The sequence below is a fragment of the Mauremys reevesii genome, linkage group 20, assembly GCF_016161935.1.
Source record: "Mauremys reevesii isolate NIE-2019 linkage group 20, ASM1616193v1, whole genome shotgun sequence".
NCBI lineage: Eukaryota > Metazoa > Chordata > Testudines > Geoemydidae > Mauremys > Mauremys reevesii.
In genome coordinates, this window is record NC_052642.1 from 1,609,452 (window position 1) to 1,630,833 (window position 21,382).

The following is a 21,382-nucleotide window of genomic DNA, read 5'->3' on the forward strand; positions in this document are numbered from 1 at the left end:
TTTCTCCCCAACATTCGATGAAATCCAGTACCTCCCATTTGGACCATTCTGGAGCTCATCTGCGAATCCGGGGACTGCGTGGTCTCTTGTGATGGTGCTCTCTGCATGATTGCCTATGATAGTGGACTGTGCTGCTGGTCACCTGTGCTGCTGGTGACCAAACAGGAAATGAAATTCAAAAGTTCCTGGGGCTTTTCCTGCCCACCTGGCTAGTGCATCAGAGTTGAGAGTGTTGTCCACAGCAGTCACAAGGAAATATTCTGGGATACTTCCCGGAAGCCAATAACTTCGAATTGCATCCACACTACTTTTAATCCGGGATTGCGATCTCGATTTAAGCGCTACTCTACTTGCCGAGGTGAAGTACAGAAATTGGATTAAAGAGCCCTTTAAATCGAAGAAACCAGTTTGGTCATGTGGAAGGAATGATTTTTTTTTCTCCAAATTAACTCGTCTAATTCCAAAATAAATGACTAGTGTAGACCAGGCTTGAGAGAGGGAGAGTATAGAAAACAGCAAGAGATCGTTTTTGGTTAGTGAGAGAAGGACAGTATAGAAAGCTGCAGGGAGGGGACACGGGGGAGAGAGAACTTACCCTTGTGGCTGCCTCTGGGAAAAGAGGCTCACAGCCGCCAGCATGGTTATCTCCGCCTCTCGGGATAGCTAGCTAGATAGATGTGGTGTATGGAGATAGATAGATAGATAGATAGATAACCCTATTGGCTTTACGCCCTTTTACATTTGATGTGATTTTTCTCTAATCTCAGCTCCTTGAACTTTTTCATGGTCCAAAGTGAACAACAACCCTGGAACCCATGCACACATGGAATTGGCATGTAGGAAGGAGCCCAGGGAAGCTGAACTGGGTTCAGATGTATTATTGACTACAAGCCAGCCAGCGTGTTATGGTTGGACTTTCCCTGCTGACCCAGTGGTGGACCACTCCACCGCTGTTAGGGCCCTGAGCTGGGACGCAGTGGAACGAGAGGCCTGGGTTCCTCTACCCCTACCACCCCAACGTCAGGAGTGGCAGCCTCCCCACCTGGTTGTCAGGAGGCCTGAATTGGTTTGGCACCCACCTGAATCCGGATGCCAGACGGTTGTGCTGACTCTCCCACCAGAGAGTTAACCTCCCCTAGACTGTGACAGCTCTGCCGGACTGTAGGCCAGAGCCCCCCTACTTGACTGCTGCCCTACCCTGATCAAGGGCCAGGCAAATGAACCTCCTGCTGCTCTGCCTGCCTGACTGTAGGCCAGAGCCCTTTCTTGATTGATGCCCTGCCCTGATTGAGGGCCCCGGGCAAACAGACTCTCTACCGTTACTTGGCCTGACTGCAGGCTAGGGCCATTAACACTGAGCTAATTGTCCCTGAACCAAGGTACCCCGGAAGTATCGTGAGCAAGGGGCATGGTCAAAGGGCTGACGGCGCCAGAAATGGGGATGGGGTGTGAAACCTGCCAAAAACTGTTAGGTGATGAAAGCTATCAAATGGTTAAGTACTCTGTAACGGGCGGTGTGGCTCCCCTCCTCCTGGGAGGTTGAGCCCGGACACCGGAAGGCGGGGCTACAGAACAGTGAGCCTGCCCCTCAGAGGTCAGGCGGTGACCCAGAAGTATAAAAGCCGGCCATCCGAGCTCAGTCAGAGCCCAGCCACCGCCGGGAGCAAACCTGCCCGAGGAGCTCGTGACTGGGAAGACACTGGGGCCCAGAGCAGTTGCCCGGACTGGCGGAGCTTCCTCACTCGCTACGGGAGGACCCGCCAGAGCTTCCCGTGCCACCTCGACGAGGAGCCACCAGAGACTTCCCTCTCCGCTGTTGTTACCCGAGGAACCCCGGAGCAGCACTGGCGGACTTCCCGAGGAACTGCGGATCTACCCCCACCTGGCTGCGAGGCCCATGCTGTGGGACTTCCGGGAGTGGGCGCGCGGACCAGGTAGGCCCAGAGGAGAAATTGGAAGTGGCCGGGGCAGCTGACCCTAGTCAGGCTGCAGATCAACCCATACCCATGTCAGTGTGTTGCGGTGAGATCCCCACTGACCGTCAGCCGTGGTAGCCGCTGCCTAGGACCCGGGCCGGGGCGCAGTGGAGTGAATGGGCCTCGTCCCCCTGCCACCCCACTGATGGGTGGCAGTTTTCCCTCACCCCAGTGCTCAGCCCCTGCCCCAAAGGGCCTGAGCCTCCTAGACTGTTTGCTGCTCAGCCCCTGCCCCAAAGGGTCTGAGCCTCCTAGACTGTTTGCTGCTCAGCCCCTGCCCCAAAGGGCCTGAGCCTCCTAGACTGTTTGCTGCTCAGCCCCTGCCCCAAAGGGCCTGAGCCTCCTAGACTGTTTGCTGCTCAGCCCCTGCCCCAAAGGGCCTGAGCCTCCTAGACTGTTTGCTGCCCAGTCCCTGCACCAAAGGGCCTGGGCCTGCTGAACTATTTGTACTGTTGCTCAGCCCCTGCAGCAAAGGGCCTGGGCCTTCTTGAACTCTTTGTGTCGCTGCCCCGCCCCTGCACCAGAGGGCCTGGGCTTGCTTGAACTCTTTGTGTTGTGGCCCAGCCCTGCAACAGAGGCCTGGGCCTCCCAAACTGTTGCATATTGTTGCTCAGCCTTGCAACAGAAGGCCTGAGCCCTAATTGACTCGTGTATCGTTGCTCAGTGTAACGGGCCGGTGTGGCTCCCCTCCTCCCCTGGAAGGGTTGAGTCCCGGACACCCACGTTTACAGTTGGTACCAGAAGTGGGGAGTCGAACCCTTGCCTCTGTGAGAAGGGGCCGGTAGGTGGGTGGTGATTCACCCCCTTCCTAGCCAGGAACATCGATATTCAACGGCTGTTCCAGCTGCTGGTGGAGAGCCAGGAGCGGCAGCAGGCAGCCCAGCAGCAGCAGCAGCATGCCGCCCAGCTGGAGCAACAGCAGCAAGGAGATGCCGCCCAGCTCCAGCAACAGCAGCAGCAGCACGCAGCTCAGCTGGAGCAGCAGCAGCAGCTAGTACAGCAGCTGGGGAACCAGCTGCAGCACCTCATGGGCCCCACAACCCGCCCCGCCGACTGGCCAGCGGGGCAGGGCACTGGGGGCGGGGGCATGTTCGGCTGCCCCCCTGTGCCTGACCAAGATGGGCCCGGACGATGACCCCAAGGCCTTCTTGGTCATGTTTGAGCATGTGGCCCTTGTCGTGGGGTGGGCCCGAGACCAATGGGGCACTCTTTTGGCCCCGTATTTGACTGGGACGGCCCAAGCAGCCTACTGCGGACTGGCGACAGAAGAGGCCAGAGACTATGACCGAGTAAAAGCTGTGATCCTGGACACTTTGGACGTCAGCCCAGAGACCTTTAGACAGCGGTTCTGGCGCCAGACCTACCCTGCGGGCGCCCGTCCCCGGATGGTGGTCCAGACCTTGAAGTAGGCCTGCCGCCGGTGGCAGCAACCAGAGGTCAGGACGGCGGAGGAAGTCACTGAGCAGGTTGTCTTGGAATAATTTGTCCATACCCTGCCGGCCCGGGGAAGGGCCTGGGTACTCCGACACCGGCCGGCGACCCTGGCTGATGCCGTCTCGCTGATGGAAGGCTTCCTGGCTGTGGAAGCCTCCATAGGACCCACCTTCCGGCCATCTACCTCCGGGCCCGAATGCCCCATAATGAGAAGAAGCCGACCAACCTGCCCAGCCAGCGAGGTCCAGGCCACGGATCAGAATCCCGGCCGGGGTCCCAGACCCAGCGCTCAGACGCGGCTTCCCGGCTGGCAACCCCGGCCTTCAATCAGGGGGCCCCGAGGGCCCGTCGGAGCCCCCCCGAAGTACCCGAGTGGCCCTCCCTCGGAGCGGGTGTCCCGAGTTCGGTCCCTGCTTTGGATGCGGGAAGGCGGGGCACCTACAACGGGACTGCCCCGAAATGGACTGTAGCTTTGGGTAGGTCTACGCAGGAGCCGGCCGGACCCGATTACCACAGGTCCCCAAACTCACGGTCCCAGTGATGGTTGGGGACCAAGCCACGCAGGCTTTGATTGACTCTGGGTGCGGCCAGACGTTGGTGCGCCAGGCTCTGGGACCCCCGATCGACCCCCGTTTGAAGCCGATCCGTCTGCAGTGCATTCATGAAGACGTCCGGCCCTACCCGAGCGCTCGAGCCCGACTAACAGTGGGTGGTATCACCCGACAATTAGTAGTCAGGCTGCAGATCAACCCATACCCATGTCAGTGTGTTGCGGTCAGGATCCCCACTGACCGTCAGCCGTGGTAGCCGCTGCCTAGGGCCCCGGGCCGGGACGCAGTGGAGTGAATGGGCCTGCGTCCCCCCTGCCACCCCACTGATGGGTGGCAGTTTTCCTCACCCCAGTGCTCAGCCCCTGCCTCAAAGGGCCTGAGCCTCCTAGACTGTTTGCTGCCCAGTCCCTGCACCAAAGGGCCTGGGCCTGCTGAACTATTTGTACTGTTGCTCAGCCCCTGCAGCAAAGGGTCTGGGCCTTCTTGAACTCTTTGTGTCGCTGCCCCGCCCCTGCACCAGAGGGCCTGGGCTTGCTTGAACTCTTTGTGTTGTGGCCCAGCCCCTGCAACAGAGGGCCTGGGCTTCCCCAAACTGTTGCATATTGTTGCTCAGCCTTGCAACAGAAGGCCTGAGCCCTAATTGACTCGTGTATCGTTGCTCAGTGTAACGGGCCGGTGTGGCTCCCCTCCTCCCCTGGGAGGGTTGAGCCCCGGACACCCACGTTTACATACTCACATTCAGCCTCCTCCGCCCCCTTGTACATAACAATCCTCTGTTTCATTTTGATGTATTTTGATGTATTTTAATGCTTTATTCATTTTATTTATTAAATAACTGTGTTTACAGTAATATAGCAAGATATAAAATATATACACATCTTGTCCTGTACACAGAACACAGACCGCTCCACTGGATCCCACAACTCAAACAGGGAGAAAGCCGTAGAAAATGCTGACATCTCCAAAATCATATCAGGGCAAGAAAAGGCACTTGCTGTTTGCAACACTTGTACAGGACAGACACAGGGTGAGGGCTAGACTAAGTGGCCATGGTTAGTCCTGCTCCATCTCTACCGTCTCAGTTTCCATCTACAGCTGCTCACACTCAAAATGCAGGACAGGGGTAAGGTTAGCCCATCACCAAAAGAACCTTAATGTAAAGCAGTGTTCCTTCCTGCGCCTGGTGGGGATCACGCAGACAGACAACACCCCAGGCTGGGCATTGTCCCAGGGTAAAGCAGGGCTGTAGCGTGGGTGGAGTCGTCCTGGACGAACAGGGTGAGGCATGGGACAATGCAGCTGAGAGTTGCAGGGCTGGGCACCAGAAGAATCGCCGGGTGGAACTTTGGGGTATGGCAGGGAGGGGTGGAACAAGCCCTGCTCTGGGTCAGTCCCAGTGCCATTGGCCCACTGCCTTTGAAGAGGCCACCGATGAAGGCCATTTGTCCTACTCCCCTGGGTCCCACAACCCAGCTCTCCCTGGAGAGAAACTTTGCCTTGAAATCTTAAAGCAAGCGACTTTGTTTTTAGGGCTGAAGGGGGTGGTGGCATGGGAGACACTGACCATGTGATGACACCAGTCAGCTCAGAGAGAAATCTGCCGCTTGTGTTCTTTGGGGGATCGTACCTTAAAAAGGGGTCAGCGGGAGGTGGAAGGGCTGAGTGTAAAGGACCAGGAAGGAAGTAGGGTCGTGGGAGAGGGTCAGTGCCAGGACATCCCGTTGCTAATGAGAATCCGCCTTCCAAGTAGCACTGCCCCAGGTCCGTAATCCTTATGCTGGAGAGCACTGTGAAGCGAAGTCTCCCGCTGAGCCACATGGCCCTGCCCAACATAAGGGCTGCAGAGCAGGGCCCTCAGAAGGGTCCTGCGGAGCATGAGGGATGGGACCCCTCGGAACCACAGGCTTCCCCCAAGGCTTTGGGGGCTAAAGGAGTCGGCTTCTGAAGTGGACACTGTGCCCTGTCACCAGGGATTAGAGGGAACGGGCTAGCACTCTGGCTCTGCAGTGCTAACAGCTAATCCAGGGCCTGAAAGGGGTGAGCCGTGGAGTACTAGACCTTAGTCCAGTAGTGTAGCTAGTGGGGTGCAGGGGAAGCAGGTGCTTCCCCTCAGCACATTTTCAAAAAAGCCATGCCTGAGGCGAGGTTACCATGGCACCAGGGGCAGGGCCCGTGCTCCACTCTGAAGCTTGGCCTGCCTGGCTTCCCCCAGCTTGCTGCATACCCCGCCTGCACCCATCAGCTGTGTCTCCCAGCAGGAGGGAGACAGCTGATCCCGGGGCGGGGAGGGGAAGAGAAGAACTGAACTCCAGCAAGCTAGGCTCCTGCAGGCAGGCTTTGCTGGCTTCCCCTAGTGTGCTGCATAAACCCTGCTCCCTCCCTGCATTGCCGATTAGCTGTCTCCCAGCAGGAGGGAGACAAACAGCTAATCAGCTAGGGAATGGGGGGAGAGGGAAAGAACTGAGCTCCAGCAAGCTGGGCTCCTGGGGAGGAGGAGAGGCTGGGGCCTTGGGAAAGAAGGGGGTCAGTCAGGGCATGCCCCCTCTAGGGGGCAGGGGCACCTGCCCACAAGCCATCAGCTGTTCAGCCAGGGCAGGGGCAGTAGGGTAGCTAGCTAGGGGAGTGCGAGTGCTTGCTGATTCGCTGGTTTTTGGCCACCAGCCAATCAGTGAGGGGAAATGCTCCTGGAGCAAGGGGCTGAGCAGCTGAGACACCCCAGCTCCTTCTCCTACCTGCTTCTTGTGGCACTGTGGCAGGTGTGCTTTCTCTGGCTCTGCAGCAGCAGCTCCTAACCTCTTACCCAACTAAAGGCAGCCAGTAGCAGCAGCTGGTAAGTGTATTTCAAAGGGGGTCTTTCTTGTGGTGAGGCTGGCTTGGGGGCGGGGGACTGGAAACCCTCCAGGTGGCTGTGAGAGCCAGCACCTGGCTGCTGGTGGGATGGCTGTCTGCCTTATACTGGGATTGGGAATTAGTGCCCTTACATGCAACTCCTCCTATTGTGCCAGTGTAGATCCTGCTGTTAGTACAGCTATTTGCAGGTGCCCTGTGTTTAGCTGAAACTTTGGACTTAGTTTAGTGGGGATGGACTCAGACTGAGAGCTAAACTGACACTACTATCCTGCTGTGTGGATCCCAGTGTGCTTGTACTGTGAATGTTTGGCATGCACATGTGGCTATATTTATCTCATTGTGCAGATGTGCTTGGTGTGATGATGACATTATGCTAAGATGAATTGTGAAAATAGTGTCCTGGTGTGATGGTGTCACTCTGTGCTGTTCATGTGAATCTTGCATTTTTGTATGCTGGGTTGGTGTAGCCCTGTTGTTCCCAGGAAATTAGAGCCACAAGGTAGGTCAGGTAATATCTTTTATTGGAGCAACTTTTGTTGGTGAGAGAGAGAGAGAGAGGGAGAGAGCAAAGCTTTGGAGCTTTCATGGAGTTTTCTTCTTCCTGAAGAAGAGTTCTGTGAAAGCTCAAAAGCTTGTCTCTCTCACCAACAGAAGCTGGTCCATTAAAAGATATTACCTCACCCACCTTGATATATATTCCTCCTCCCCGCCATATTACCTCATCCAGCTTTCCGGGAGTGAGTTTTCATCATGACATGGGAAGTGCTCTGACTTGTCCTGACTTCTCTGTATCAGCCCCTCTAACTTGCACTGCAGCCCAGTACTTGGGGGCTGGGTGCCTGCAGTGCTGAGATCTGTGAGATCAGGGACTCTCAGACCCAGCTGCGAGGGGAAGGGCACTCCTTGTCGGCCTCTCTCTCTCTTGCTGCCTCCTTTTTTCCGAGTGCCTCATGATGCATAGAGTCAGCGTGGCTAGGTGCTGCATTGGAGAGCCTCCCAGTGCAGCCCCCAACCCCCACTGCCCCATGCGAACCCCCAACAGACCCTGCCCACCTCTGTCCGATTGTCTCTCTTATGTGGGGGACTGTGCCCCCACCCCCTGTTCCTGTGTGCTGCCTGCTTCCAGGGGCCACAGATTACAGAGCAGCCCCCTCAGGAAAGATGAGGGGCTGTCCCACCAGGTGCGTGCACAGCCCTCCGGAGCACTGCTTTGTCCCGTTATATCCGAATTCATGTTATATCGGGTCGTGTTATATCGAGGTAGAGGTGTAATTTAATATGTCGTGTGGCACCTTTTTTTATGTGTTGGCTCCCCCTGATTTTAGAACCTGGCTATGCCACTGCCTTAGTCAGCCCAGCCGCTGCAGCACACATGGTAGCAGATGAGACAGAATGAGGCCCAGCTCCAGGAGGGTACCACAGCCAGTGCTGCGAAGGGAGCTGCATGGCCTGTACGGCTGGGAGAGGACAAGGGTGGTCATGGGGGAGAAGAGAGCCTGGCAGCGACAAAATACTGCAAATTATGCAGAAACAGGGCCGAGCAAAATTGTCTCCAGTGTCCGTTAGGGTGGATTTCCCTGCACCCAGCCACCCAGAAGCAGGTAAGGGAACAGGGCCCCTGGGTGCCACGCTAGGGGTACATGCAGTGCCCACAGCCATTCCAGGGAGGCAGCTCAGATATGTAACTTACATCCCCACTGGTCAATTTCACCATCGTTCTGCAGGAGGCGCCATTGCTGCAGAAGCCCTGAAGGCTACCTGCATTGAACCGTCCCTCCCAATGAAGGCCAGGGCCTGGAGCCACTCCCTGAATTAAACCCCCTTCTTGTGCAGTGGGTAGGTGAAGGCAGCCAATGGCCTTTCAAGTCTTGGATGGTTTCAGGGCCAGAAAGGGGGATGGAGAGAGAGGACGTCGGGGAGAGGTTACATCCACTCTGGACTCCTCTCTGCATTTCACCCCAAGTTACTAAGCTACAGCCTCCCCCCGCCTCTGGTGCCAATGCTGAGGAGACTCTTGGGGGGTGAATTGGTCTCCTGCACCCCTCGCTATCCTTCTCTGTTACCTGCTTCCCACAATAGACAGACACAGTTAAACTCTCCCAGTGTCACAGTTACTGTCACTCACTGCCCCTGCACAGAGGCATTTGTTCCCTGTCTTCCCAACTTACATGGTACCATGGGGATGATTACACCCAAAAGAACCTCTCGATTTGTGCTGTCCTTTCGCCTGTGTTGCCCCCTGAAAGCACAATCACATGCAACCACTAGGAGGCAGATTTTGAAGACAAGAAACCAATATAACTCCATAGTTCTAAGAGGCGAATGCCCCCAGCTACGGACAATAGCAGGGGTACGCCAGGGGGTGTGCTATGAGTTACTGCCCCGCAGAAGGGGTGCGGCATATATAGTTTATGGGAATGTGCTTCCCCTTTGATTGTACATTACAAGGCTGCCCCTTATTCCTGTGATTAAGTGGCATTGTGCTTTCAGCCAGGGCTGTTCCAGGATTTGCACCTTCGCATGAGGCACATCGGTGGGGGGTGCGGTCTGGACCGGGCACCTGGAATTCCAGTCTCCACGGCTGGCGAGCTGCCCAGCAGTACGGCTGCAGGCTATGAGTCCTGGGGGGGCTCGTGGCATTTCTCACACTGGGTGGCATATGCAGATGTGCTCAGCACTGGCCTCCTTCTGCTCCCACTGAGGTCAACAGAACGGCGCCTTCCCTCCCGCTCGCCATGGGAGCAGAGTTAGGCTGACGCTGAGTGCTCTGGACTACCCCATCCAGAGCGTCCCCTCCTCGCCAGGTTTTTGGCAGGCAGCAAGCCCCTGGAGCTGGCACATACAGGAGAGCGGAAGTACAAAAGATGGCTGGAGAACTCAGCTGGGAGGCAGCCGCCAGAGGAGCCAGATGCCTCCTGTGAGCTCCCAAGCTGGAAGGCTGCTGCTGACCCCGAGGGAGCCGAGGACTGGCCAGGGCCATTTACAGACCCAAGCAGGGAGGAGCTGCAAGCTGTGAAAGTAGAATGAATTATATTGTAAAAATAAGAATGGATTAAAGAAATGTTGTATGTACCTTTAAGCAGAAATAAGAAATGTTGAAATACAGGTGCCAGGAAAAGAAACATTAGGCATAAACAATGGTGCTAATGGCGAAACATTAACAGAAGATCGGTAATAGTTAATAAGAAAATAAGATATGCATGCCTAGCCCAGGTAAACTTATCTGCTTCTGCTTCCTTTGTTATCTTGTTAAGTTCTCACCCTTTTATCTGTATAAATAAGATAGTTGGTGTCTTGCATGGGTCTCACATTATCTGGGTGTTATTAGCAGAGCGCTGTGCTAATAAAACAGAGTGGTCTAACAAACTGAGTCTTGAGTCTAACTTTGACAATTTGGAGGTTCTACCGACATGGCAACCGTCTTCACTGGGGCTGTGAGATTCCTGACTGTTTTTTGTAGGACGACCGTGGCAGCCGGCACCTGGGCATTTGGCCCGAGCGGTCCTCCACCAGAACGGAAAGGCGCACAACCACAGTGAAGTCTACGCCATTGAACCTCTTGGCTCCCTCTCTGGTTGGTTCCCTCTCTGTTCTGGTAGGGATCCTGGGATCTGACATCAGGAATCTGGTCAGGTAATTATTTCTGTGTTTTGTGCGGACTGAGGACTGTCCTGTCTCCGTGTCTATCCATCCTCCTGTGGAGTGTTTGAGTCTGGGTGCCATCTCTGTCCAAGGATCGGCCAACCAAGGGGTTCCTGTCCCTGCGGTCTGAGTGAGTGGAATCTGCACAATCGCAGTTGCACCGCACTTTGGGTAAAACCCCTGGTGTGAAAGCAAGGGCGATTGAGGCAGTAGCCTGTGGGCTCCTTTTGTATGTTGCCCCGGGCATCGCTCTGAAGAACCCAAATTTCCTTCTTGTGCGATTGGTGTGTGAAGTCCTCCTGTATGGGTAATCAGACGTCTAAGTCGGGACAGTTCCCTAAACGAACGCTGGCTCATTTTATATATTTAGGATGGGTCCGGACTCCTGTAAATTTCTGGAAAAATGGTCTAGGCTAACTCAGGGGGATCCCAAAACTCAGTGGCCACTGTTAAAATCTTGGAACAAAGACCGAGTGGACGTCTTAAAGAACAAACTCGGCCAACCGAAAACTAAATTGGCTAAAGAAGAGGTTAATTGTTTCATTCAGTGGTGGGAAGAGGCAAATCGTAGCTGGACAAAATCAAAACTCACCTCTCTCAAATCTTCAAATAATAAGTTAAAATCTTTATTAAAAGCCTCCTCTCCCACCACCAGACTGAGCGCTCCCCTTTACCCCGTTCTCAAAAAACCTCCACCCCGGATCGATCCAACCCCTTTAATACTCCCGTCTCATTGTAAAAAGGACAAAAAGCTCCTTGTTCTGTTCCCCTTTGTTGTCTGCTTCAAAAACTGATTCTTTAGTGTTCCACTACCAATTCAGCAAAGAGGGTGAGCTCCTCAACTAGCCCCCACCCTTCCTGGTCCCTTTCCTTAAACATTTCTTTCAAAATTGTGAAGTGACCACAGTATCACTCACAAATGGTTCATTGGAAAAAAAGCAGGATCGGGCCCAGAAAAGCAGGCAAGCAACAGATAAAGAAACTGAAAAACAGGTTGGAAGCCCTAAGGGCATAGTGTTGGCAGTAAGAAAAGCAGTAAGTGCAGGCATGAACCCCTGGAACAATACTTAAAATGGTGAAATCTGAGGTGATAAAGGTGTCATTTTGGGAGATCCAGTGATTTAAGGAAAGAGAGTGAAAAGTTAACTCTACAGAGGCTGGAGAGAATTAAGCAATTAAACCTTGTGAAAATGTTAAAAAGGACCATGTTAAAGAGAGAGAATGCTTGGTTTCTTTGCAGCCATTCTGAAGGGAAAATGGGCCCTTTTCCAGAAGAATGCCTGTAAATAATCCAAATATATATACAGCTATGTAAAAACAAAGCAGTGTAAAGGAATGTTAAGGAAAAGAAAATGTGTATGTCTCTATTTGTCTGTGGAAAATACATAAAGTTCTAAGAATCTAAACCAGCACATCTGGTTTGTAAAACTCCTGTTTTGTAGGTGTAAGATAAATTGGTTTTGTTTTTGTTTTTAATGACACTAAAAATTCATTTGACTCTTTTAATTTAAAGTTTCAAAACAGATAAACCTTTTTGCAAGACACAGGTAATTAGTGGTGTTTGGCTTTGGGATTTAGCATTTAACCCTTAAGGGGTAACTTGATTCTTTATAAAATTTAAAATGTTTTTAAATAAAGACCAAGTCATGGCTGCAATAGGGCAGTCAAAATCAGGAGAATAGGGAGAGATTCTGGGGTCTTTTTGTTTGTTTGAATAGGGTTTTTTTTTGTAACGATAACAGATAAGAGCTGTAGTGAAAGAATAAGAAATTAACAGTGACCCTCTATAGATGGGGCCAAACCTGCTGGACCTGCTGAGGGGAACAATGGTGCTGTGGGCTGGAGAGCCAGGGTCACAGTGGGGTGGAAGGCGAGATTCCCTCGCACAGAAGTGCCGGCGCCGGCTCATCGCTGGGAAGGGAGACACCGGAGCAGGGGCGGCTCTAGGCACCAGCAAAGCAAGCACCTGCTTGGGGCAGCCCATTTGCAGGGGCGGCATGGGAGCTGAGGACCAACAGGGGGCTCTGGGAGCTGTAGTTCCCTGGTTAGCTCCCTGCCTATAGAGCCAGCCCTGGAGCAGGGAAAGAACTACATTTCCCAGCATTCCCTTGGCCACTACCAACTGGAAAGGAAGGAGGGGACCTCAGGCGGCAGCGTGCTGCGAGTGCTGTGGATGGCAGGGAGACCAGATTTGAACATTCACAAAACAGGACACTCCAGGGGGAGGGAAACCCCACTGTTGGTGTCACTAGGCATAAATCTAGGTAACTCGGGGGGGTGGAGGACCACGAGTGTCAATGAAGCCCCCCTGCTCTGGGTCTACGTGAGCCAAAGCAACTCCATCTTGTGAACTTCAACCAACCTAAATGTTAACAGCCTAAAAGCAAAATGTGTAACAGTCAGCTTTTCTAGCAAATAGCTAACAGCTGTAGCTTCACTCAAACTAGCAAAAGCGGTAGTGATAGAAAGGGGGAAAGTCTACATGCGCCTGGGCCGACAAGGCCAAAGATAAGCATGCGAATGGGAACTTTTCTAACACGCTAAAATGTAATGTTTAAAGTAACTGCTGTTGGGAAAGGAGGGGTGAGGGGGAAAACAAAACAAAAGGCTTACACAAACAGCTTAAGATATAAATATTGTAAATACCTTGCAATGCTGGCTACAAAAGTGGCATGCGAACATCTGTTCTCACTTTCAGGTGACACTGTAAACAAGAAGCGGGCAGCATCATCTCCCATAAACGTAAATAACTTGTTTGTCTGTGCGACTGGCTGAACAAGAAGTAGGACTGAGTGGACTTTTTAGGCTCTAAAGTTTTACATTGTTTTATGTTTGTGTCCAGTTACGTAGCAAAAAAAAAATCTACATTTGTAAGTTGCACTTTCACAGTAAAGAGATTGCATTATGGTACTTGAATGAGTGAACTGAAAAATATTATTTCTTTTATCATTTTTACGGTGCAAAGATTTGTAATAACAATAATATCAAGTGAGTACTTTACACTTTGTATCCTGTGTTGTAATTGAAATCAATATATTGAAAATGTAGAAAACATCCAAAATATTGAATACATTTCAATTGGTTTCTACTGTTTAACAATCTGATTAAAACTGATTAAGCATGATTATTTTTTTTAATCACAATTAATTTTTTTAGTTAATCGTGTGAGTTCACTGCAATTACTTGACATCCCTAGTGATTAGTTTTCAAATGATACCTCCTGAGGCGTGTTTTGTACAAAGATGATCACAGTAGCGGGGCAGGTCTGAATACAAGGCTGCATTCAGGCACAAAGAGCCTCCCATGGGAAGTCCCATATCCAATGCAGAGGGCAAAATGTAACCGCTGCCAATCGCGCCAGCAGCAACTAGGGCCGGGTCCTTATTTTAGGGGACTCTCTACAATTTCTTCCTTTTTTGGCTCAAGACCCCACCCCATAATGCGGGAACCTATAAGCCAGGTGCCTTTGCTAGGCAAATCCGTCCCCTCTTGCAAGCACAGAGGTTTAAACAAACAAACTTTATGGAGGGGACCGGAGAAAAGGGACAGGCCAGGCTGACCTGAGACAAATAGTTACACTTTAACGCCTCGCACCCCCGGTTACCTCACGGTGCACAAGTCACAGAACCAAACAATTGGACCCTGAGTGGTTGGTGCCGTTTTTGGCCTCCCCCTCTCAGTTCAGGGCCCCCCAATTTCCTCACTCACAGTCTGGGCTCCCAAGAGTCCAGGACAACCAGGGGCCGGTTTGGTAGCCAGCTGAGGCTCCACCCCCTGCCCTGCTATAATGATGTCGGCGGCTAGGCCAGGGAGGCCTCACCATACTCACTAGGCTGATGTAGCCGGTCGCTGTGAATTCCTCTGCTCCCGCTGGCGGCACCCACCTGCCCTCACTCTGACGCGCCGTCTGCCGGAGGCGGTGGCCTGAGGCTGAATCCAGCTGCGCTTTGTGCTGCCTTCTGGGGGCTGTGGCTGGGCCTAGGGCTGCCTGGCTCTGCCTGCTGCTCAGGGGAGCAGAACTGCCAGACACCTGGCCCCTCTGGTGAGCTCTGCCCGCATGCAGCAGGGACAGCTCATGGCTCCCATCTCTCAGATAACGGGATCAGCGGCCTGGGGAACCCATCAGGGTCCCTGTCCCCCCCAGAGAGGTGTTCCCAGCAACAAGCCTCTCTCCCCCTCCCTATACTTCTCGCCCTGTTATTTTATCCCTTCCTTTCCCTTTCCCTCTTCTCCCCTCTCTTCCACTCCACTCTCCTTGTCTGAGCGTCTGTGTGCGACAGTTATGGGTGCTCCCGAGATCCCTCAGATCCCCTCCCTTCAGCCAGGGCGGAGGCCTTGTGGCCAAGGTGCTCAGCTGGACTCAAGGAATCTATTTAGCTCCCCGAAGAGAGGGGTTAAGTGGCCACTTGATCTCGGTCTATAAGTACCTACACAGGGAGGAGGTACCTGACCCTACGGGGGGCTTTTTAGTCTAGCAGACCAAGGCAGAATGAGATCCGATGGCTGAAGGAAGCTAATGTGGGGCCAAGATTTTAAGAGAGTTAACAGGCTGACCCGGGTAATTATAGGCCTGTCAGTCTGACATTGATCCCAGGCAAGATAACGGAGCTTTTTCACCACGATGCTTGTGGCTGACCTGCACTGGCCAGGCAGATTAAACTGCAACACCTTGCCAGCGGGACCTGCCCTGAAAGCCAGCTCAGTTCACGTGGTTTAATTTCTGGTGCGATGGGCCCCGGCATGCCTAGCCTGCTGGGCCTGGGACCGGCAGAGAGAAGAAGCACAAAGATCTCAATGGTTCTGCATGGCACAGAAATGGGGTGGGAGAAGGGGGAGCCGGGGGGTGGTGAAGAGCCCCCAGATCAAGACATGACAGCCCTGGGCTCCTGTGTGCATCTCCGGGGGCTTGGGGCAGAAGCGACAAAGGCAGAATGTGGTAGTTTCTGATCGCTCAGAGGAACCGCAAGAGAGGAGCCGAGAGCAGAATCGCTCCTTTGATCTTGGAAACCCACAAACAGAAAGGACACCACAGTGAGACTCCCCCACCCCAATCCCTCAGGGTGAGAGAAGGGGGTGGTTGATTCACTCGTTCTACCACAGGTGACCTTTGGCAAGTCACACAGGATATGACGACTCTGTACACAAACACTCACAGCTGGCCCCTGCCAGCTGATGTGGGCTCGTGGGGCTTGGGTGTAATTGTGGGGTCCTAGACCCCCATGTCTACAGTGCAGTTAAACAGCCCCTTAGCCCGAGCCCAAGTCAGCTGTCAGGGGCCGGCCGCAGGTGTCTACCTGCACAGTAGAGATACCCTCAGCCGCTCCGTGCCTCAGTTTCCATCTGTAAGTGGAGATAATGGCACAGCCATGCTTCAGGAAGGGGGAAATTCATTAATGACAGAGAATCGCTATGGCGATGGGGCCCACAGATGGAGCTAGGAGGTTGCACGGCTAGTCTATAAGGATATAGGAACGGGGGCTGCTGCTCCATCCGGAGCTCAGTATCCCAGCACATATGGCTGGTCCCTGCCCCTGCTCAGCGACCCAGCAGTACGGCCAGCTAAGGATGGGGAGTATTGTTACACGTGTGCACGCAGTGCTGTGAATGCACACAGCCCTCTGCCAGATACAGCCCTGCCCCAGAGAGCTCAGATTATAAAGCCCCAGGCCAGTTCCCAGGGACGTCAGTGGGCGTCTTGCCATTGACTTGACTGGGGTTATGGGCTCTTCCAGACTATCCAGCCTCGCAGTGTCGGGTTCCCTAATTCCTAGGAAGGCAGGTTTGCCGGATCAGCACAGATCTGCTCTGCGGCTGGTCTGGCATCCCAGCTCCTGCTGTACACAACACTCCACTGGCCATCACCGCCTTCTCCGACAGCACCGCAGGCTCCTGGTCTCACCAGCCCACTATCATCCCTCCTCAGAGCCCAGGGACAGCTGCAGGCCCCAGGAGAGATCAGGGCCCCGTGTGCCTGGTGCTGCACGTACATGTGAGGAGAGGCAGCCCCTGCGCTGAAGAGCTTCACTCTAAGCGATCAGGCAAGGAGTGAGGGAAAAGGACGTGTCATTAATGCCATTTCACAGCGGGACCTGAGGCCAGAGAGACTAAGGGACTGGCCCAAGGTCATGGAGGGAGTCGCTGGCAGAGCAGGGAATTCACCCACAGCGCAGGGCTCCCCCTCCAGAACTGCTGTCTCCAGCTCCTGCTGTACCCAGCTAGGCCCATATCCCCCTGCCACCGACCCAGCTGATACTAGCCCAGATTGATCCTGCTCGTCCGGCATCCACTGATCCAGAACCGCACAGGGGCCGACAGCCCCAGGAGTGTTCCTTGGGCTGGTGTGTCTGCGATGCTGTTCTCAGCTCGACACGCAGGGGGCTGGGCGAAGAGATGCAGCACAGAGCTCACAGCCCAGGGGATGGGGAGGAAGGGGCTTTACACCACCTTTGCACCCTCCCCAGCCTCAGCTGCTCCACAGGCTGGGGCAGCCCTTGCTTTACCAGCCAGCCCTGGGAGCCTGGCTAAGTGACAGCAGCCTCCTGGGGTGCCCTAAGGGTCACAGAACTGCTCAGAATCTGCCCCGAGACATGCCCGTCCCACCCCAACCTTTCCCCAGCACACCCCCTACAAGCGTGCAGCGAGCGTCGGCTGCCCCCATGGCTATGTAGGAGGAATCAGCTCTGGCTGGATGTGGGGCTTCACACCGCTCCAGCCCTCTCGTGCAACAGGAAGGGGCTCCGGGGGGTGGGCAGGGGAGAATCTCCCCCTTGATCCTTTTTTGAGACCTCTCAGGCCCTTTGCCTCAATAATTGCTAGTGGCAGTGAGTTCCACAGTTTGTTCTGTGTTGTGTACCAAGGTGCTTCCTCTTGCCTGCTTTAAATAAGTTGCCTTTTAATGTCCTTGGGGCATCTCTTGTTCTCGAACTGTGGGAAAGGGGAAATTGGCCACCACTGCACCTACCCTTCAGAAATTGTACCCAGCCATCACCTGACACTTCTCCTTTCCAGACAAAACAGTCCCAGATCTTCTCTCTCTTCTCTCAGGGGAGTTCCCCACCCTGACTGTCTGGGGCCATGATTCATTTCCCTCCCTCTTCTCTGACCCACTGACATCCTGGCAGCAGATGCACTTCTCTCCCTTCCAGCCGCTGCCGTGACTCAGAACTCCTTCGCTTGTGGCGGTGGTCAGAGCGGGCGGCGAGATCAGGACGGCCAGCCCCCAGCGGTCCAAACTCAGGAGCCGGCCCCAACATCATGAGATTGCCCTATAAACACGGAGATCTTTTTAATGTATAAACGTTGATGTGAGGGGGTGTAGAGACGACACTCTGAGCAGGAAGGGGTTAATGGAAGCTTGTGCCCCTATCAGCCCCCCCCCCCATTACACCTGTATAAGGTGTCAAGTCTGTAGGGAAGGTTTAGAAGATGGAAAACCCAGTTCTGCTTCCTACAGAGGCTCTGGGCAGTGTCCCCTTACGAGCCCACCTACGATGGAGGCCTGAGAACCCCAGAGCCAAGGACTGGAAGCAGGGGCGGCTCTAGCACCAGCAAAGCAAGCACCTGCTTGGGGCAGCCCATTTGCAGGGGCGGCATGGGAGCTGAGAACCAACAGGGGGCCCTGGGAGCTGTAGTTCCCTGGTTAGCTCCCTGCCTATAGAGCCAGCCCTGGAGCAGGGAAAGAACTACATTTCCCAGCATTCCCTTGGCCACTACCAACTGGAAAGGAAGGAGGGGGGCCTCATGCGGCAGCGTGCTGCGAGTGCTGTGGATGGCAGGGAGACCAGATTGGAACATTCCCAGAACAGGACACTCCAGGGGGAGGGAAGCCCCACCCTGCACCATCCACTCCCTCGGACTGGGTGGGGTTGGGTGCAGGTGGCAGTGACACGGCACTGGCTGGGGTGTGTCCCTTTGAACAGACAGCACTGAACCTTGGCATGAGTTCAGCCTTGAGAGGCCTTGGTTGATTTGGGGTCTCCTTGGGGGGCAGCTAGATCCTGGTGGGGGTCTGAGAGGCCTCCAGGGGGAGGAAGAAAAGCAGCCAGGAGCCACCATTGGACACTCCTGAGCAGGGGACACCTGCCCCCCATCTCCCCCTCCCCACCTGGAGCCTGCAGCGCTAGTTGTGGGGTCAGGGTGGGGTGAACGGCAGCACAGCAACCAGGCCTGCCTGGGGCCCGTGGGCAGAGGGGAGTGGTGGTTTGGGGAATTAGAACGGGGGCTGGGGGAGGCATCTCCGAGCAGCTCTGTGCTGGGGCCGCTGCCGACAGTGTCTGTTTCTGTTTGTCCATTTAGACTGGCAGCTCATCGGGAGAGGGACCGTCTCTCACTCTGGCCTGGGCAGCGCCCGGCAATGGCCCTGGTCCTGACTGGGCCTCTCGGCCCCACCGTAACCCAAATCAACACTAATATGAATGGTCCTGCTCTTCGGTCTGTACCAGCACAAAGCCAGAGGCTGATATGGCTCCACCCTCCCTGATCGGAGCCCGGAAGGGCCCTCCCGGGGCTTGTGCAGCATAGACCCAGCTGAGTGGTTTGGCTGGGACGTCATGAACTCGGCCCTCCCTGGATGGGACTCGAGGAGGCTCTGCCGGACCCAAGAGCAGGTGGCCCGGAACTCGGCGTTGTCATCCCAGCTGGCAATGACCTCACCCAGCTCAGAACTTCTGAGCCATTCGGACCCAAACAGCCGGATGCCGTTTGGAGCAGAACATTCCAGGGCTATTCAGACCACAACATTCTGGTGCCCCTTGGATCAAACCGTTGGCTCAGGTCAGTCGTGCTCCTGTCTCTGCTGCCTGCACTGTGAGAGTTGGAGATTTAGCTGGAGAATTGGACCAGAACCGCCATCCCTTCCCCCGCAGAGACCCGGACTTTCTGGCTAGTGCTGGGACAGAGACCCCAGCAGCTTTCGAGGACTGTGACAAGCACCAGCCTTGGCCCGAGTCCCCAGAGCCAGGACCATGGTGCACAACCAAGGGCTTCCTGCCGAGGCCCCAGAGACGAACCTTGGAGCTGCCCAGGACGGGTCAGGTGAGCAGGACATTCCCTGGGCCCACAGGACACTCGGGGTCCCTGGTAAAGTTGGAACTCGAACTCTCTCTGCCTCCCCAGGGAGGTAAGGGGGAGGGGGAAAGAAACAGAGACCCCCCCACACCAGGGCACAGTGGGGGAAACAGACTCCCCACGTGAGGAGAGACAGAGCCCTCGAAATGGTTCAGTGGAAAAGAGGAAGAGGGACACACACACACACACAGGAGATCATATCTGGGGGCACGAAATGGCTCTTCCATGTAGAAACGCCAGTGCAAAGAGTCCTGTGCCCTTGGGGTGAGGAGCCTAAGCCAGGGGCCCTGGAGATGGGCACAGCCCGGTCGCAGGCTGCCAGGGTGATAGATGTCAGGGCTGAGGCAGCCCAGTGGGGCAGAGTGTCCATCCCCCCAGGCCAGGGCAGCATGGGCACCGACAGGACGTTCTCTAGGGCTCTGTCCAGCCTAGTTTCCAGTGTGCCCAGCGAGGGGGCTCTGGCCCTTCCCTGGGGGCAGCGTGTCGGACCCCTGACCGGGCGCTCCCCTGATAGTCGCACTCAGTGAGTCCCCTTCCCCACCCCCTCCCCCTGCCCGCGGGGGGCCCTTTGGGCCTGGGACACAGGGCTGGGAGCGGGTGGGGCACTCACCGCAGGGGGCGATGGCCGCAGGACCTGGGCTTTCATTCTGCTTTCAGAGTCGCAGAGATCAAGGGAGTCGCCCCCTCATCAGGGCGTCTCTGCCGGGAGCCCTGGTCCTGAGAAAACAGCGGAGCAGGGGGTCTCTGCCGCAAGCCCAGTTCATGAGGAAACAGCAGTGGAGGGGGTCTCTGCCGGAAAGCCTGGTCCTGAGAAAACAGCAGAGGAGGGGGGCTCTGCCCCTGCTGGCCCCAGGGACCAAAGCCAGCACACCTCTGTGGGCACATCTGTCACCAGCCACTCCTCCACCCGCGGCGTGGAACCCGTGGCCTCCAACCTCCCGTGTGCGCAGCCGCCATGTGAGTCTCCCGGCTCAGGCGAGAAGAGAAAGCGCTCGGCAGGTGGCAGAGAGGCCGAGGAGGAGGCAGAAGAAAAGGCCCTTTATTATATGAAGGTCCAGGCCGTGAACGGCGTCTCGGTGGCCTGGGAGACCGGGGCCGGCTTTGAAGCCATTCGGAAGCGGCCTCGGATCTTTAAGAGCAAGTACATCGGCGGAGAAAGCTTTGCCGGCTCGGACCTGAGCAGCTCCCACACCAAGTCCGAGCTGGGGGACGTGGACCCAGAGGCAGAGTGCGGCGTTGAGGGGCCGGCAGAGGAGGCGCCGCAGCAGCCGACGGGAGCGCCCCCGGAGTGGCTCCTCACCATGGAGCAGGGCGTGCGGTGCCTGGCCTGCTGCCGAGTCTTTCCCAGCCTGGAGGCCCTGACCCAGCATGTTAAGCAGGGGCTGCGCGAAGGCTTCAGCTGCCGCGTGTACTACCGGGTGCTGGGGCAGCTGAGGGCGAGAGACAGGTCCCAGGGGAGACGGCAACGCGGGGGCCGGGGACGCCAGCCACGCGTCCGGGAGTGCAGCAAGTGTGGGGGACAGATACGGCGCCCCCGCACGGCTGCCCAATCGGCCTGGCTAGGCCGTGCCGGGGGGAGCCCAGCTGCTGGCTGAGACCGGAAACGACTCTGCCAGAGGACCCCTGAAGCCACAGGGTGGCGAGTGCCGCCAGCAGCGGGTCCGGGGCACACACGCCAGTCGCTGCCCCTGGCTAGGAAGCCCTGCCCGCTCCCGGCTTGCCAGCCAGACCCGATCTCCACCTGAGGCCAGGACAACGAGCTCTGGGCCTCGCCGTGATACGCCCGGGTCCCTGCTTGGGAAAGACCAGCGCTATGAGCATCAGGGCTGAGAACTGGCAGCTCCAGCAGCGCCAGGCCAACTG

At 55.5% G+C, this 21,382-nt stretch overlaps 1 protein-coding gene across 1 annotated transcript; it reads left to right on the forward strand.

Annotated features, from left to right (window-relative positions):
• Positions 1-19,362: 19,362 nt before the first annotated feature.
• On the forward strand, positions 19,363-21,114 carry LOC120387539 (protein FAM170B-like). The gene is made up of 2 exons (XM_039508453.1): positions 19,363-19,486; positions 20,177-21,114. The coding sequence occupies exons 1-2, from the start codon at positions 19,417-19,419 to the stop codon at positions 21,112-21,114; spliced, it is 1,008 nt and encodes a 335-aa protein (XP_039364387.1). The 5' UTR covers positions 19,363-19,416.
• Positions 21,115-21,382: the final 268 nt, after the last annotated feature.

What these genes read in the sequence shown, in the direction of transcription:
- LOC120387539 (XM_039508453.1), top strand. Translation starts at nt 19,417, where the DNA reads ATGGTGCACAACCAAGGGCTTCCTGCCGAGGCCCCAGAGACGAACCTT. An exon ending in AGCTGCCCAGGACGGGTCAG is followed by an intron (nt 19,487 to 20,176) that starts GTGAGCAGGACA and finishes TTCTGCTTTCAG; the next exon opens with AGTCGCAGAGATCAAGGGAG.